General features: G+C 39.6%; 1 protein-coding gene across 1 annotated transcript in view; it reads left to right on the top strand.

The window, feature by feature from the left end:
• Nucleotides 1–16,877, top strand: part of INTS6 (integrator complex subunit 6) — an 81,682-nt gene that overhangs the window by 13,737 nt on the left and 51,068 nt on the right. The window contains exon 4 of the mRNA XM_057489196.1: nucleotides 4,773–4,862. Coding sequence (XP_057345179.1) covers nucleotides 4,773–4,862 — 90 coding nt within the window. The remainder of the gene's footprint in view (nucleotides 1–4,772; nucleotides 4,863–16,877) is intronic.

The following is a 16,877-nucleotide window of genomic DNA, read 5'->3' as shown; positions in this document are numbered from 1 at the left end:
TGGCAAACAGTGACATCTCCACAGCAGCAGGTGTGGCTCGGCTGAAGGCAGTGTCACAGGAGAGCCGGAGTGCTGGGCTTTGGTGGGAACAGTGAGCTGTGGGGGAGGCGCTGCATGGACAGAGCGTGGCTCCCCTTAGGGGTCTGTTCAGAGGCCTGATAATGGGGGGGTGGGGGAGACCATGGTGGCATCAACAGAAAACAAGCCATTGGTCCAGCAGAAGAGGCAGCCACTCATGGTTCTTGTGACTGCTCAGTGCCGCCTGCCTTTGGCTGCAGAAGATAATAGCTAAGCACTGAGTAAGGGGACAGTAAAATTCCTATGCCCGACCCCAGTACATTAAAAATTTCTTGGGTATAACTAAGAATTCTGATTCAGAGAACCAGATTTACAGTTTTGGGTAAATTAGTTTTTTTACATTTTCAAAACTTTATTTTTTGCAAAGTAACTTAGATTTTGAAGCATTTTATTTGCCAAAGTGAAATAGGCTCTAGTGGATACGATTTGCTTGCTTTAATTATAGTCTTTAAATTTTCTTACTGAGACTTTTATTCTTTAACACCACAATAATACTAAATTACTGAGAATTTAAGTGAACATTTTTACTCTCTATTATCTTTAGCAAAACTCTTTTACCTGAGGCTTTTGAGCAATATTAAGATCAAATTTTTTAAGTGATAAGATTTTCATTAGTAAATAGCTCCAGAGGTAGAATATTATGCTCTGTATCCTCCAGTGACATGTCTGGATTTTTTTATGCCGCGAACCACAGCTCAGTCACACACCTGAGTTTAATTCTGCTGATGGCGAAAGTAAACTTTTAGTCCCTCTACTGGCTGCCTTTGTCCTAGCAGAGCTTATTTTATTTTATTTTATTTTATTTATTTTTGGGGGCTCTTTTAACGAAGATAAAGTTGGTAGCTTTATGACCAAGGTGAGTTTTGGTGGAAATTCTGTTATGGACTGCCCCCAAATTAAGTGACTTCATAAACAATGAGGGTAAAAATGTAAAATAGTTACTCTTACATACACAGGTTTGAGTTATTAAACTGCAGAGGGTTGGCACCAAATAGCTAATAACATTGTAGTGTAGTGATTAAATAGTAACTTTAGTTTAGACTTTTGAAATGTTCAATTATTTTTTGTAAAACATGAAAAAAAAATCTTGTGATACTGGCAGAGAACCAAAAATGTGTTTTAAATTTGCTGGGTAAGAGGTACTGTCAGAGAAGGATGCCAGTGATTTATTATGCTTCTGCCAAAAGTAAATGTACTAAAGCATAAGTGGGAGGAAGAGTGTAAAACAGCATATGAGAAAACAGTGACGTGGTCTGGTCATTTTCTGCAGGTGATTTAGAAATTTGTGCTTAAATGAATTTGTTAATTCATATATAGAGGTAGGGATGACTTTATCCTAAGGAAATACAGAAACCATTTTTGTGTACATGCAGTCACTATTGTAGTTTTTACTGTAACCAGTCCTGCTGCTTTTCTTACTGTGATTCTTGACTCTTCTGTCTTAGAGAGTAAGGGGTCCTGGGCCTGGTTAGGCAGACAAGTAGGCAAGACGATGATCATATTTTTCTTTTTCTACCTTTGATCTTTATCTAAATTTTCCACATTTAAAGCCACTAAATAGCTTAATATTATTTTATCTTATATGTCTATATATGCTCTCTGAAAGTTGGTTGAAATGACATAGTTTTCAGAAGTAAACATTGATACATATACTGCATCTTTCAGTGTGTTTTTGTTGAGGGGAGGTAGACAAGTTAAGTGGATAAGAAATTACAGAGCAACAGGAAACCAATTAAAGGAATAGTCACACTGGAATTAATACAGATTGAATGTACTTATTAAACAGAACCAAACTGATGGGAACACCTTTCACTATTGGTGAGTCAGCTGGCGTAGAATTGTAGCCAAGAGCATTTAGCTGCTATAGCAGGACCTTCAAATACTGAGAAAGACCAGTTGGAATAAGTTTCTGACTTTGCCAATTACCGACTGGGTGACTTTGGATTCTGTCATTTGATTTCCTTGAAAATGTTACCTCCCCGGGTTTTTATGGTTAGGCGAGATGAATGTGGTATTGTCATCCGATACCTGGTGAAGCCTCTCTGGGGAAGTTGTGTATTTAAGGACTAGGTGTCAACTAAAAGCTTTGTTGTCAAGGAAAAAGCAAGTTTGATTTTAGCGTTTGAATTTAGCTTACTAGTTTTAATAACTTGGACTTTTTGCTAATTAATACAGTTTAACTTGATATTTAGACAGAGTGGTTCTTAAGAAAATGTGTTTTAGTTTTTGGGTGGACATCATCATCCACAAAGTCACACCATAGATCGTTGTTTGTTAATATAAATACGACCAGTTCTCTGGCTCCGGAGCATAATTCTCAGTGTGCTGATACAGGAGTAAGAATGGGTGGATGTCAGACTTTTGGATAGAAAATACGACTTTGAGGTTAAAAGGTAAGGTGACCCAGCAATACTACAGCAAATATTTGGTCCATACTGTGATGGCTTTAAGAGGTTTGCTTATTTAATTTTGAAAGGCAACTAGCCAGCCAGGGTTTCAGAAGCAAGATACGCTGATTTTGAAGATCATAGGACATTGTGGTTTTCTTTTATCTTCCTTTGTGCCAGTTTTTAAGTTAAATGGTATTTGTAGAGACCAGGAGAGTTGTTGTATGTATATAGGTACGTACATTTACTGTCTATGAGGGTAGAGATCATGCACCTTTCCTGACGTTCTGTAGCCGCTCACTACACGTTTGAATGACAAACATGAATGAATGGGCAGTGGGTGGCTGGGCAGAGGTAGGAGGGGAGGTAGTGTGCCCTTATAGCCTAGAAAATTCACGAATTGTTCTGTGTTAAGTTTTGGCAGCACTTATTTATATTGAGGTAAAGGTAATTAATACCTGTTTTTTGAAGTCTGTTAAAGTTGAGCAGGTTTAAGTGGTTCTCTGACTTCACTGGTTTGTATTAGGCTGTAATCGGCATCAGTGAATATTTAAGTGCGCCATGCTGAACTGTGTTGTGCTCAGTGCTGAGGAAGAAATATGACGTGATCCTTCAGTGTATTCAAACACAGGAAGTGGTAGCAAACAATACAAGATGGTGTATGTTTTATTTTTATTTTTATATTTTTTTATTTTGATACCGTTAATGTACAATTACTTGAACAACATTATTGTTACTAGACTCCCCCTATTATCAAGTCCCTACCACATACCCCATTAGAGTCACTGTCCAAGATGGTGTGTTTTTAAAAAATTGTAGTAAAAACAACAAAATCTACCATCTTAACCAATTTTAAATGTAGAGTTCAGTACTGTTAAGTATATTTCACATCATTGTGAAAGGTGCTATATATTTAAACATTTGAAAAGGAGAGAGGATAAATGCTGTAGAAAATGGTCTTCAAATGTACTGCATGAAACCACACCAAATCTAATTTTATTTGAAGTAACATTCTATTTATGTTTTTATTTGTTGAAGTTTGAAAACTACCACTGTTAGAATTTGGAGAGGGAGAAGGATAATTATTTAAGGCCAGAGTAGTTAGGAAGGTTTCATGGAAGAAGAGGAAGACTTAAACTGGGCCTTAAAGATTGATTAGGAATTGGGTGGGTTGTGGGCGATGTAAAGGAAAAGCATTCTGTTTGAGGGAACCAGGCACAGCTCAGCGAGGATGGCCATTGCCTGTTCCTAGATCCGCGAGAAGGCCGGCGTTAGATTTGTTGTTTGTGTTATTTATGACTGGTGTGAGAGGTAATGTAATGTTACATAGTGTAATGTAATGTTCCCCAAGAGTTGTTCTATTTATCATAAATGTTGTAGAGGAGGAAGGAAGGTAAATTCATGTTTTTTTTTTCCTGCAAGATTCCTGTAACATATGCTACTATTCATTTGAAATCTTCTAGAGTTTATAGCTAACGTATTTAAATTTTATTTCCCAGAGGAAGCTTTCTTTGTTTGAAACCATTGTTTCTTGGATACTAGTTTGAAAAGTATATGCCACTTAAAAGTTGTGTGACTTGATCAAGAAATTTACCAGATTTCCCCCTCGTTCCCACTTCGTGATCATGAAGTTACTGTATGTGAAAAGTGTTCATAAGTCCATTCAAGAAATAGAGCATATACTGTAATATGCTCATGCTCATGATTGAGAGTTACATAAATACAAGGGAAAGGTTATAGAGCCAGGGAATGTCACATGTATGTAACCCTTCTTCCTTGCTACTCTAAGTATGGTCTGTAGACATTAGCATTGCCTAGTCTGCAGTCTTGTTAGAAATGCAGAACCGTCGTCTATCCCAGACCTACTGAATCAGAGCCTGCACTTTATCAAGAACTCAAGGCGACTCATATGCACATTAAAATTGTCATTGCTGTTCTACATCACTTCGACAAAACTCTATTCCGTCCTCTCTTGAACACTGTTAGTAGCAGAGAATTTGATGCCTTTGATTCCAAAAACAAGGTTTAACCTTTTCTACCCACTGGTAGTTAAATACTTACCATAAAAATTAAAACAGTACAAAAACACTACCTTTTCATCTACCTAATCCTACTCCTTCAAGCTTAACCTCTGTTCATTTTGTTTCCTTCTAAACCTTTCCTTAAATGTACAAAAAGTGTATACTATACACAAAATTCAACAAGAAGAGGGGGGTTTATATACTGTTTTGAGAACTGATTTTTTTTATCAGAAAAATTAAGTTCATGCCTGGATCCTAATGTGTTTAATGTGTTTTTCAACTTTAGGGAAGAAACCCTTTTTTCTTGGAGCCAGCAATAATCATTACTATTACTGATGGGAGCAAGTTGACCACTACCAGTGGAGTCCAGGATGAGGTAAGTTAGTTTATATCAGCATGGATTATACAAATGCAGTCAAATCCTCTAGTTGCATATGCCCGTAGGCTGTTGAACACCTCCAGTAGGTCCTCTGATCATTCGGAGCTGTCTAGAGTCATCCGCCTCCTAGGACTCATTTATGTTCTCTGCTGTCCATAGCAGTGGTCTCCAGACTGTCTTGAACAGAAATCCCTGCCGGCCAAAAGTTTGGAGCCTACCCCCATCCCAGTTATATGTGTAGTTTTGAGTTTATGTGAGAGTAATAGTGCCAGTTCATACAGTAAATTTAGTAAAATTAATTCTTATTTTCAGGTCAAAAAGGAGGCAGCAGTCTAAACATTTCTTCCCATGTTTCCGTGGGTTGTCACATACAGTCCACTGCAGGGACCCCTAGACTGAGTACAGCAAAGCCCAGAGATGTTTATTTCAGACTAGGAAAATGAAGGTTTAGGGGCAAGTGAAATACAGCGTTAAGTAACTTAGTGACCTCTTGTCTGCCGGCATGCCCTGGGCAGAGTGGGCTGTGGCGGTGTCTTAGGGTAGACACAATAGATGTACTTTAAGCTGTTTTCACTGTAGTATGTGAATTGCTCTTGAACATTGAATTTGTTTTTTAAACTATGTTGATACAGAAGGGAGATGGTTTAGATGACTCTTTACTGTTTGCATATGTTTTAGAGTCTTAATTTTAATTTTAATTGTATTTACAAAGGGTTTGATTAAGTAGAAAAAGTATAGTTTTTAATTCAGTAATTTTTAGGAATGATTTCATTTGTGTGACAGTGGAATGCAGATCGGACGCGGAGTCAGGACACGTGGCCTCCAGTCCCCCTTCCGCTGCTCGTCAGCAGTGAGCTCTGCACCAGTTACCTCCCTTCCCTAAGTCTCCCGTTGCCCATGACATAAAGATGATCTTTCTTGCCGTAACTCTCAGGGCTGTTGGAAGACTGAAATAATATATGTGGAAGTGCTTGGAAGGCTGTAAAGAAATGAGCAAAGTGTTGTTCTATCATGAAACATGGTGAAGAATTGTGGTTACTTGATCCTGACTTGTGAGAGGAGAGCCAGAATTATTTTGTGAGAGCAGTTAATATTACAGGGCTTTAAGGTAGAATTCAGGGAGATATTGCTGAAAAAGTCAGGTAGATGAGCATTCATAATTAGATGATCCCCGGCCTCTCTGTCGTTGGTGCCCTCGGGGTGCCGCACAGCCGAGCCTGAAAGGCTCCCGGGCACCTTGGCCCCGTGACGTGTCCAGTCCCTGTGCCGTCCACTCTCAGGGCGCAGGCGGGCATCGGGCGTGGGCAGGAACAAGCAGTGGAAAGGTCCCCTGACTTTCCATTTTAAGTTCTGTAATTGATGTTTCTTATTTTACCTTCCTTTTGAAAAATTTGAGTGAAGAAAGATCAAGGTATCAGCAATCAGGTCAGAAATATTAACAGAACCCGTAATAATTAACTTCTTATTCAGTTTTATTTTGTATAATTTAGATGTCTTCGGATGGTTTTTGTTTTGATCCTTAATGGTTTTGATTTGTAGTTATGACTGAAAAAGTATTTCTATTTTTGATTGTGAAATATTTCTACATGTGAGATAATTCAAGGTGCTCTTTCTCTGCCTTTGTAGAAATGCCCTTTGGGATACAGTGTATTGTGTTCCCTTATGTCTGGACCTGCTTTCTTTGTCACACTCATTTTATAGGCCCTTCTCTAGCTTTAAAAAATATCTTGAAATGTATGTACATGGATATTGGAATCACTCACCTTCTAGGTCTTTGGGAAGGATATTGGAGAAATGGGACTATGTGCTTACAAGAGTCTAAAACTACCTTGGTTGTAAGGTTGGAAAGGTTTTCTGGTGGGCAAGGATCTTACACTTTAGTTCTCTTTTATCATCTTTAGCATGGTTCTAAGAACAGAGCTTACATTAAAAAATATTGATGATACACACTGTTGCATTGAGTCTTGTAGTCATTGTGATCAGGACTTATTACTGCCACTATTTCTTACCTGAGTTGGAAGATCCATTTGTTTTAAGGCAAAGGCTTATTTTAGTTATGGAGTTGGAACATAGGTCTGTGAATTGTTTTGGTTTTCAAGTTTAGGAATGTCTTTGATCCTTTGCATGTTTGATTCTTAATGCCCCAATATGACTCATCTTATGGGGCAGAGAGATAATGTACCTGAGATGTGCATATTATTGAAGCTTGATTTTTGCTAGAATGTTGTGAAATCTTGGTCCATGTAGCCAAAATATTTAAATAATGTGATGCATTGTAAGGAGCCTTTCAGTTCATGAAAAGCATAAAGGTGTTTTGTATTGTGCTCTTGTATATGTGTGTGTGTGCACATGTGTGGTACATGCGAGCTGTACTGTCATAATTTCTACTCTCGAATAACAGAATTTTGCCTTTATTTCTCTTTCTCTTCAGACCCTCCTAACCTTTGCTTTAGGTTTATTGAATGAGTCAGCGTCAGTCATTGCCACACGAAGTGTGTGTGTACTTTTTGACTGGCTGTGGCTGCTGTCGATGTGACCCGTCACTGTGGAGTCATGCGTCCTGCCCGTGTGACACCCTTGGCTCAGGAGTCAGTGTCACTTCACGGGTGTTCTGTCTGCTCCGTTAGTGCTGTTCTCCGTGAGTGAGCGCTCCTGCTGTGCTCCTGGCGCACAGAGGAACAGCTCTGCTAGTCCTGCCTTTCATTTTACAAGTGAGGAAACTGGGGTCAGGGAGGCAAAGTGATCTGCTTAAGGTCTTAACACTTGTTATGTTATGATTAGATTGATTATAAATCTGTCTATAGATTAGATAGACTAGAATTGATTTGAATCCCAAAGATGACTCCATCCCTCCAGACCAGTGCTTTTTTTTCCTGATGTACCTACTGCCCCTCTGTGTGATTCTGTTTTTGATTGTTTTTAAAAATTCACCTTGTGTTTACCTGATTTCCTGTTTGTCTAGCTCACCTTTCTATGTAATGTGACGTAGGAATCACATTCTTACTCACTCAGTATTCTTTCCGTTGTTGTTATGACCAGGGCGTTTCTAGGCAATGAAGGTAACAGAGGTGAATGGGCTGGATTTCTGGTTCTTAAGTTCAAAGTCTTACAGGGGAGATCGCCTATTAAATGGTTTTATGAATGATCAGAGACAGATACTAAGTGTATGGGATCATTTAGGGAGGGGAGGGTTAATATTACATGTGCATATGTCAAATCCCATTAATGTTGAATCTGTACAGTCATACAATTTTAGATCAAATTCAAGGATTTGGTATAGGGTATGGCTGATAGCTTCTGTCTGTGAAATTTATAAAGAAGCCTGGCATAAAGTTGTTCTGAGTCTAGAAAATAGTTAATGGAAGAACTTGGTACCATATTATCTCTTGATGTGCTAAGTCTGTACAGGTCAGAAGGACCCAATTTCTTCTTATAACTTGTTTGTCAGAATAATTCAGGCTACGGTTTCCTCTGACAGTTCATCACTTAGCAGTGTGTTAGGAGTTAGAAGAGCAACAGCTTTGCATTATGGACAAAGGTCTTGAACTGTATATGATCCTTTTATCTTAATTCATGACTTTAATTATCTTCCTTGGCTTCATTTAACTCAAGTCCAGGCCATTGTCTGAGGTGTTGTGAGTGTGTTTCTAGCACAGTCTTTTTGGGTGACATCGCACCTTTGATGCTGTGTGGGAAGAGTATGTATGTATTCTTTGGCTCTGTTTTTCTTTTTAAAAGCAGCTGTTGGGTAAAACTGGTTGTTTGCAGTACTTTTACTTGTGACGGGTGAGCCAGTGGGACTTTGAGTCCTGATACACAAGAAACTGTGTTTCTTACCCCACAGTAGTGCTCTTCTGTGTTGCTAAGCATACTCGCAGCCAAGGACTCATGGTGCCGTTCATCATGTATTACTGAGGCATCAGATCTTTGTGTAGAATCACCAGATTGTAATTAAGAGTTATTGAAAAGATTTTTTGTCCTGGTTTTTATTCCTTGCCACGATCCTCTCTAGTACTATTTCGCAATGGAAAACAATTCTGTGCTATGATGCTAAGAACACGTGGCTGACCACATTGCTCCATAAGTGGCCAGAGGAACCCTGCCAGTCCCTTCTTGGTGATGAGTGACATTCCAGGGTAGTGGGGCAGTTGTTTTTCTCTTCCTTGACGTTGCTGAGCAGTATCATCTTGCACATACTGACAGTTTCACATGCTGAAAATGGCTTTGCATCTCATTATCACTGTGGCTGCCCGTGGAGGCTAACATTTTAGAGAAGGTATTTGCAGTCCCCAAAAGCCTCTTGGCTTTTGACATTAAAACTTTTGTCTGTGAGCTTTCCCGGCTTTTTGAGACTAACTAGGACAAGTACTTGTGTAAGGACTTGGCAGAAGTTCTGAAGGGCCTGTGTTTGTAGGAAGACAGAGGTCCCAGCTGGGACTGCGAGTGGCCATAGGTTGGGGTCTTATTTTTCAGCTTGTCATTTCTCAAAATTTGATGCAGAAGTCCCTCAGTCTTTGAGGAGGGATTTTTCTGGATCATTTGGGCATACCCTTTTACAAGGATAATCTGTAATATCTGTACTTATGGTTTATATTTAACTTTTCATGATCTTTACTGATTAGAAGACAATCCAGAATTTTGAAATGCTTCTAGTATCTGAAGTAATTCAGAAACCACATCTGTCTCCCCCATTTAGTAGTTTTATTTCACTAAAATAAAAGCTGTCAAAATGTTTTTGTGTTGGTAAGACTTTTAAACACATATTTAAAATAGCTGTTTTTTCCCCAGTACACTTACAATTTTGGGGAACCTTTTTCTTTTTTCTTTTTCTTTTTATTTATTTATTTATTTATTTATTTATTAAATAATTATTTTTTATTGAAGGGTAGTTGACGCACAGTATTACATTACATTAGTTTCAAGTGTACAACACAGTGGTAGAACATTTATATACATAATTCTAGGTTCCAGCTATCACCCTACCAGGCTGTTACAATATCTTGACTATATTCCTTATGCTATACATTACATCCCGGTTACTTATTTATTTTACCATTGGAAGTCTGTCTTTTTTTTTTTTTTTTTTTTTTTTTTGTGAGGGCATCTCTCATATTTATTGATCAAATGGTTGTTAACGACAATAAAATTCTGTATAGGGGAGTCAGTGCTCAATGCACAATCATTAATCCACCCCAAGCCTAATTTTCGTCAGTCTCCAATCTTCTGAGGCATAACAAACAAGTTTTTACATGTAGAACAAATTCTTACATAATGAATAAGTTACATAGTGAACAGTACAAGGGCAGTCATCACAGAAACTTTCGGTTTTGCTCATGCATTATGAACTATAAACAGTCAGTTCAAATATGAATACTCATTTGGTTTTTATACTTGATTTATATGTGGATACCACATTTCTCTCTTTATTATTATTATTTTTAATAAAATGCTGAAGTGGTAGGTAGATACAAGATAAAGGTAGAAAACATAGTTTAGTGTTGTAAGAGAGCAAATGTAGATGATCAGGTGTGTGCCTGTAGACTATGTGTTAATCCAAGCTAGACCAGGGCAATAAAACATCCACATATGCAGAAGATTTCTCTCAGAACAGGGGGGGTGAGGTTCTAAGCCTCACCTCTGTTGATCCCCAATTTCTCACCTGATGGCCCCCCTGCGACTGTACCTGTCTTAGGTTGTTCCTCCCTTGAGGAATCTTACCCGTCTCTGGCTAACCAGTCATCTTCCGGGGCTATACAGGGAAATGTGAAGTTGGTAAGTGAGAGGGAAGCCTTATTGTTTGAAAAGGTTAGCTTTTTACTTCTTTGCATATTTATGCCCTGTGGCTTCTATGCCCAGCATTTGTCTTGAGGTATCTTTACCACTTGGAGGAGTTATGATACTCGGTAAATTTGATATGAGGCACGAATTCTATTTAAGGGTTGTAATTAGGAAGGAAGAAGAAAAGCTATAGAAGTAGCAGGCGGAAGAAAACATGGGAAGATTGATTATTTCTTTGACAAATCTTCTTGTAGAGTAACTTCAGCATATATAGGTTTTAAGCTACTACTTAAATTGTGCACACACATTAACATAATAGGAGTATAGTTACATAACCAAAGCATATCTGTAATTACCAGCCATCTCCAGTGAAACCAAGAAAACCAGTTAGGCACCTTAGGCATTTGTGAAAACTTATCTATGATATGGTGGATATTGTCCAACTGAACTTGAACAGTCTGAGAGAAATCAGACAAATTAAAACAACCCATTCCTGGGGACTGTTCACATGCCATATGTTCTTTTAACCTTTTTCTTTTTTAAAAGAGATCTGGAAGGAATCTTGAGGGATGTCCTTGTATCTGATGGAGTGTATCGAACAGGTGTGTGTGTAAATGCATCTCTGAGTTACTGTTTTGAATTCTTCAGGAGTGGGGCTTCCTCCTGTTGATACTGTAGTACTAGGGGCTCAGTAGCGACATGAAGGTGAGCTCTTGACATACTAGCTAGTGATCCAGATGTTCTAAACATACACGCAGCATTACTGTGTCTGTTAGTTTCCATCAATTCCGCCTTCCAAAACGTGGTAAGAATTAGTTGGGCGCAGAGCATTTTGCATTCTCTTCCATCCCCCGTGTTGCGGTGCTGGTCTCTTGGACCCTGGACCTGTTCCTTCTGGCTGCTGCAGAAATGCCCCGTCTGCCGTGACAAGTGTGATGAAGTATGTCATCATAATAATGGGTCTAATGAAAAGAAATTGGTAAAACATTTTAGTACTTGGAGTGGGTTTTCAGCAGGTCACATTTGCAGTACTCTGTTACTGTTATTCACGGTCACTTGGAAAGAAAAACTTTAACGAGTGCCTGCAGACAGGCACTCCAATAGAATCATTAAAAAAAATTCTGGCTTATCACGCTAATGAAAGCTGTATGGCTACAATAACTAATGCTTTGTCCAAAATTCTGTGGCAAGATTGATATCAAAAGCACTTTTTATTCAGAGGATGAAGAATTTCACCCTGAGTTTATCCGCCTGTCCACAGCAAAAGGCATTAAGAGCCATTACACATGTAAGGAGAACTTCACTTAGAGACGTTTCTGTTGCTCTTCTGATTCGAGCTCTTCCATTTATAAACTAATGTGATATTTGTTTAGAACAGTAGTTTCCAAATTGCTGTGTCAAGATCACTTAGGGTGTTTTATGAAATATTTGCCTCAGCTCTCAATTTGAAAATTAGAGTTCGTTTGATCCAGGCAGGGATCTGGGACTCTGTATTTTGAAAGTGGCCCAGTTGAGTCTGATGCACAATCAGATTTGGGAACCATAGTTTTGGAATACACTGCAGTTACAAATCCATTTTTTAAATAACTATAAACACGTATGAAAATGAACAACTGTAACAAAGCAAGTTAAAACTTCTGACATACAAGGCCAGAAAAACATTTTAAGATAAAAATTAATTTCTGACCTTTAGAATTGTTAAACTCAGGAGTGGTGTCCAGGGGTTATGGAATAGGTCTTCTGTGAATGTATCTTACTGTGTTTGATAGGGTTTTCTAATTGATCATTGGGAAGCCCTGGGATGCTAGCTTCTGCACTGGCTGCGGTCAGTCTGTAGTTACTGCTTACGATGGGCTGTGCTGAGAATGCTTGCATCTTGAGTGTGAGATGAGGAAGAGGAGGAGAGGGTTAGAAAAAGGGGAGTAGTTAATTCTTACTATCTGTCATGCACTTGCTGTTCTTGGCTTAGGAATTTTTATCCACAGGACTACATGGCATTCTGTTATTATGCTTTAATTCCTGGTTTGGATATCCATAGCTAGCATTATTTTTAGAAAGTGTGTGTGTATATATAGTTATAAACTTGACCCAGGTGAGGGCAATTTATAAAGCATTGGCAATAGTTACACTTAATTTTTGCTTTCTAGGGAGTCGCTGCTAAAATACGCTTCCACAATGAGTTGTTACTATTTTGAATTCTTATACTTTAGTTCAGCAGTGATTTTTCTTGTGATGCCTATAACTGGTTGTGTATGAGAACAGTGGAATACTGTGCATTTATATTTAGTATCACTGTGTTTTAGGCACTGTGGACAAAAAGATGGAATTCTACAAGGCTTTTGCCCCTAGAAAATATTTGAAGATAGGCAGGTAAACAAGCATTTGTAATACACTGAGATAAACCTCATGGCAGAAATAAACAGAAGATTCTGAGAAAGCATAGAGAGAGGGAACTGTGTTTTGAGGGATGAGTAAGGAATCGAGCTGTGATGTTTAAGGAAAGAGGAGGGAACAGCAGCCTGCAGAGGTAAGAAGGCACGGAAACAGTGTATTGGGAGATTGTAAATTACAAGAGTGGAATATGGAAAGTGCAGGTGCGTGGAGTGGATTCTCGAAATGTAGGTAGAGGCCAGATAATAGCACCCAAAGGACACTGGACATTATTCTGTTAACATCTGCAGAGGAGGTGTTGAAGATGTTAAGCAGGTGAGCTACATGACCAGATTTGCACTTTTAGTAAACTTATGCTGCCAGCAAGGTGGAGGAAGGTGGATTCAATGAACGTCCCGAACGGGGAAGAATTAGCAAACTACACGCAATGACCCAGGAAGCGTGGAGCTAGGGAGGGAGGCAGAGGCCTTAGGGACCTGGCGCAGACGCGGGGTGGACCCTCAAAGACAGACGGCGGGGGAGAAGCGAAGTGCTTGAACAGCCTTCTGAACCCAGGTCCAGGCTTGGGCCTCAGAGGGCTCAGTGAATTCCCCAAAATCTTACCCAGAGATGGTCCACCTGTGTGTGTAAGGTTTCCAACTTGGGAATCTGAGTCCATGTTGATAGTGTTAACTGAAATGGGGATATTGGATAGTAGTAGAAAGGAATATAAAATAATTGTTTGATAAAGTATCAGTATCTTTAGAGTACGAATGTTATAAAGGAGTCATGAACCAACTTTTAAAGCAGTACCTCCAAGACTTTTCTTGACCTTTAATGTTATGTCTTAGGAAAAATATTTTGTATCAAACAGAGAAATAGGCAGAATTTTATCTTTGGGTTTTGGTAGTTGGAATTTTTATTTTGAAGCAGATCAGATAAAAAGCCTTAAGGCATATTATTTGTTAGTCAGACCTTTAAGTTTTTTACTTAAGCCATAGTGATGCGAACACTTAAAGTTGCTTGTTTCAAAGAAACACGAGGATGGGCGTCCAGAAGGCAGGAGAGCAAGCAGCGTGTGGGGTGCAGGCTCAAGTCTGATTCCATTTCTCTTTATCGGTATATGATTTGAGAACAGTAGTGTTGCCCTGGCAGTTTTCTGCCGATTAAGTCAGTGAAAGTCAGCCTGTCAGGTATATTTCATGCCTGTCTAAATCAGATTAGTTTGTGAGTGTGAAAAAGCTGCATCTGCTGATGACACTCAGATAGGCCTTAGGCCACTAGGCGTCCGCAAGCACCTTCATTATATAGACTTAGCTGTCTGCCATGAATAGTTATTCTATGTAACTTGCACTCTCAGTTCTTTACAGATGTAATACCATAGGTTTTAAAGTCCTTGTATTTATATATTAGGAATAGACTGTGTGTAGTGACTGGAACGATAATGAAACTGATCTTTACCTCAGGGCAAGGCTCCATTTTGAAGTAAACAAGGCCGTTTTTGGTCTGTTTTTCCCCACGCTCTGTCTTTTCAGGTTGAATTACTGATTTCCCCCCCTTTGTTTTGTTTGTTGTGGTTTTGATGTTTTTTTTCCTTTCAGCTAAAGGAGCAGCCCAGTGGTTTTCAAGAAGTGCCAAAGTGCACTGACTGCCCCGTGGTTGGTGCCTCAGGGAGGGTCATGGTTCCTGGATACAGGACCGCGCTGATCCTGGGTGCCACGTCAAGCGGGCAGACCGTGGGGAAAGCCTTGTCTAATGGCTAGCCTTCCTCAAAAGTCTGATGCTAGTCATCCCGGAAGGCCTCAGAGAAAGCCTTAAAGGTGAGCAGAGTAGAGTGTAGTTCTCTCTGGGGGTGTGACTGTCGGAGAGCGTGATTCGCTGCAGAGTGACCACCCTTACCTGACAAACCCAGGGTCCGTTGTAAAGAATGTTAGCTTTGCATTTGTTGGTGATGATGAGACCCCCACTTTGGAGTGATTAGGAACTGCCCTCCTAGCCTTCACACCTGTCCAGGGAGGAATTTGGTATTTCCTGGCCCTTCAGAACCCTGGGCTAGTATCTGTTGCCCTCAGTGGAAACAGCTTAGTACCAAGGCTGAGGAATGGCCACAAAATCATGCCATGTTGTTAAGTACACACAGATGGATTAAAAAAAAAAGTTAACCTAATGGGGTAGTCTCTTAGTTTATATATTTATCATGTATCAATTATCAAGCAGTTGGGTTTAAAGATTTGGAAGGACACATTTTCATTTGATTTGCCTGTTAAAATAATTAAAAAAAAATACCGCCAGCCAGCTTTGAAGTAGTTTGAACTTATGTAGCTCATATTTTATTGCATTCAACTTGAAGTTTACCTGCATCATTTGAATAACATTTTTAACCCCATAAAAAGACTCTTTAGAGATGTTTTGAGAATTTTGGTTTGGAAAAAGTTTAATTCTAGGCCTCTTTCTTTGTACTTTGAAATTTGGGGCACTGACAGAACCCAGTTGTTTCTATAGTAGCCTTTATTGCTAAATTTTCCAGTAAACTCTAAAACTTGCCCTAAGACTTACTAGGTTTTCACTTTTTCTTCTTTTTTTAATTGAATCATCTATAGTAGTAAAAATATAATATGGGCATTCACCATCCCCAGTGTCTGTATGCTTTTACATTTAGAAATTATATATGTCACTGCTGTATTCATCTCAGAAAACAGAGAAAAATAGAGATGTAAAAAGATAAGATGAAAAAAACTTATACAAAGGAAATTCTGGTATTTTCTTCCCATACACCACACATCATGATTTATACTAAGGGTTGGCGTAAGTTTTTTAAAGGGTCAGATAGTAAATATTTCAGGCCTTCCACCTTGTATGGTCCCCGTTGGAAACACCCAGTTCCCTGCTGAGGACAGGAGCAGCCGCAGATGGTGCGTGAAGTGCTGCTCAGGGCAGCTTGACTTACCAGAGTGAGCCGTGGGCTGCATTTGGCAGGTGAGCACGGTTGGCTGACCTCTGGAGCATACCGGGAAACGGTGTCACACTGCTCACTAGGTCCTTCCCACCGTCAGCTTCCGCATGCAGTTGATCTCCTGCTGAGGTGGGCAGGAGGGTGCTAGCAGGGTGCATCCAGTTCCATGGAACAAACACTCGGGGAACCCCAGCGATGCTCACAAGGGTGGGTGCTGCAATGGCGAGCTTGCTAACAGAGATAGCCGTATAGTCAGGGTGTGCGTACGGAGCAGCTGACGACAGTGTGCGCTGCTGGGACAGTGAGGCTGGCACTGGGGAGTGGTGCCTCAAGGTGGACGCTGAAAGACTGATTCAAGTCTTCAAAGTAGATGAGTGCAGAGGCATAAAGGTGATAGAAGGGAGGGTGCAGGAACCGTATCACCTCAGTACTGACAGTTGGCAGAGTGTCCCAGATGGAAGCAGCCGGAAATGAGACTGGACAGATAGGCGTTATCTCCCAAGGCACTTGGACATTGCCTTATTGTTGAGAGTAGCCATTGAAGAGACTTTAGTAGAGAAGACAGTGATCTGTTTTGGATTTTAGAAAGATAATGGCAGAGGTGTGGAATATACAAGGAGTAGATACTTTTGGCCATTTTTTTTTTTTAAACCTCCTTGTAAAAGAACACAGTTGTTTTGCAGGTCGTTTTATTCCAGACATAAAAATAAAGAAACTTGGAATACTATTTAGCAATACAAAGGAGTGAAGTACTGACACACTGCAGTATGGATGAAGCTCCAGAGCATCGTGCTAGGTGCAAAAGACCACATGTTGTATGATTTCATTTTTATGGAATACCCATAGAGTAGGTTAGTGGCTGCCTAATACGGACTGCGGGGGACTGCCTGCAAACAGGCATGAAGAACCTT

The sequence above is a fragment of the Manis pentadactyla genome, chromosome 2 (assembly GCF_030020395.1).
Source record: "Manis pentadactyla isolate mManPen7 chromosome 2, mManPen7.hap1, whole genome shotgun sequence".
Taxonomy (NCBI): domain Eukaryota; kingdom Metazoa; phylum Chordata; class Mammalia; order Pholidota; family Manidae; genus Manis; species Manis pentadactyla.
The sequence above is the reverse complement of the archived record's forward strand: the minus strand, read 5'-3'. Positions and strand labels throughout refer to the sequence as shown.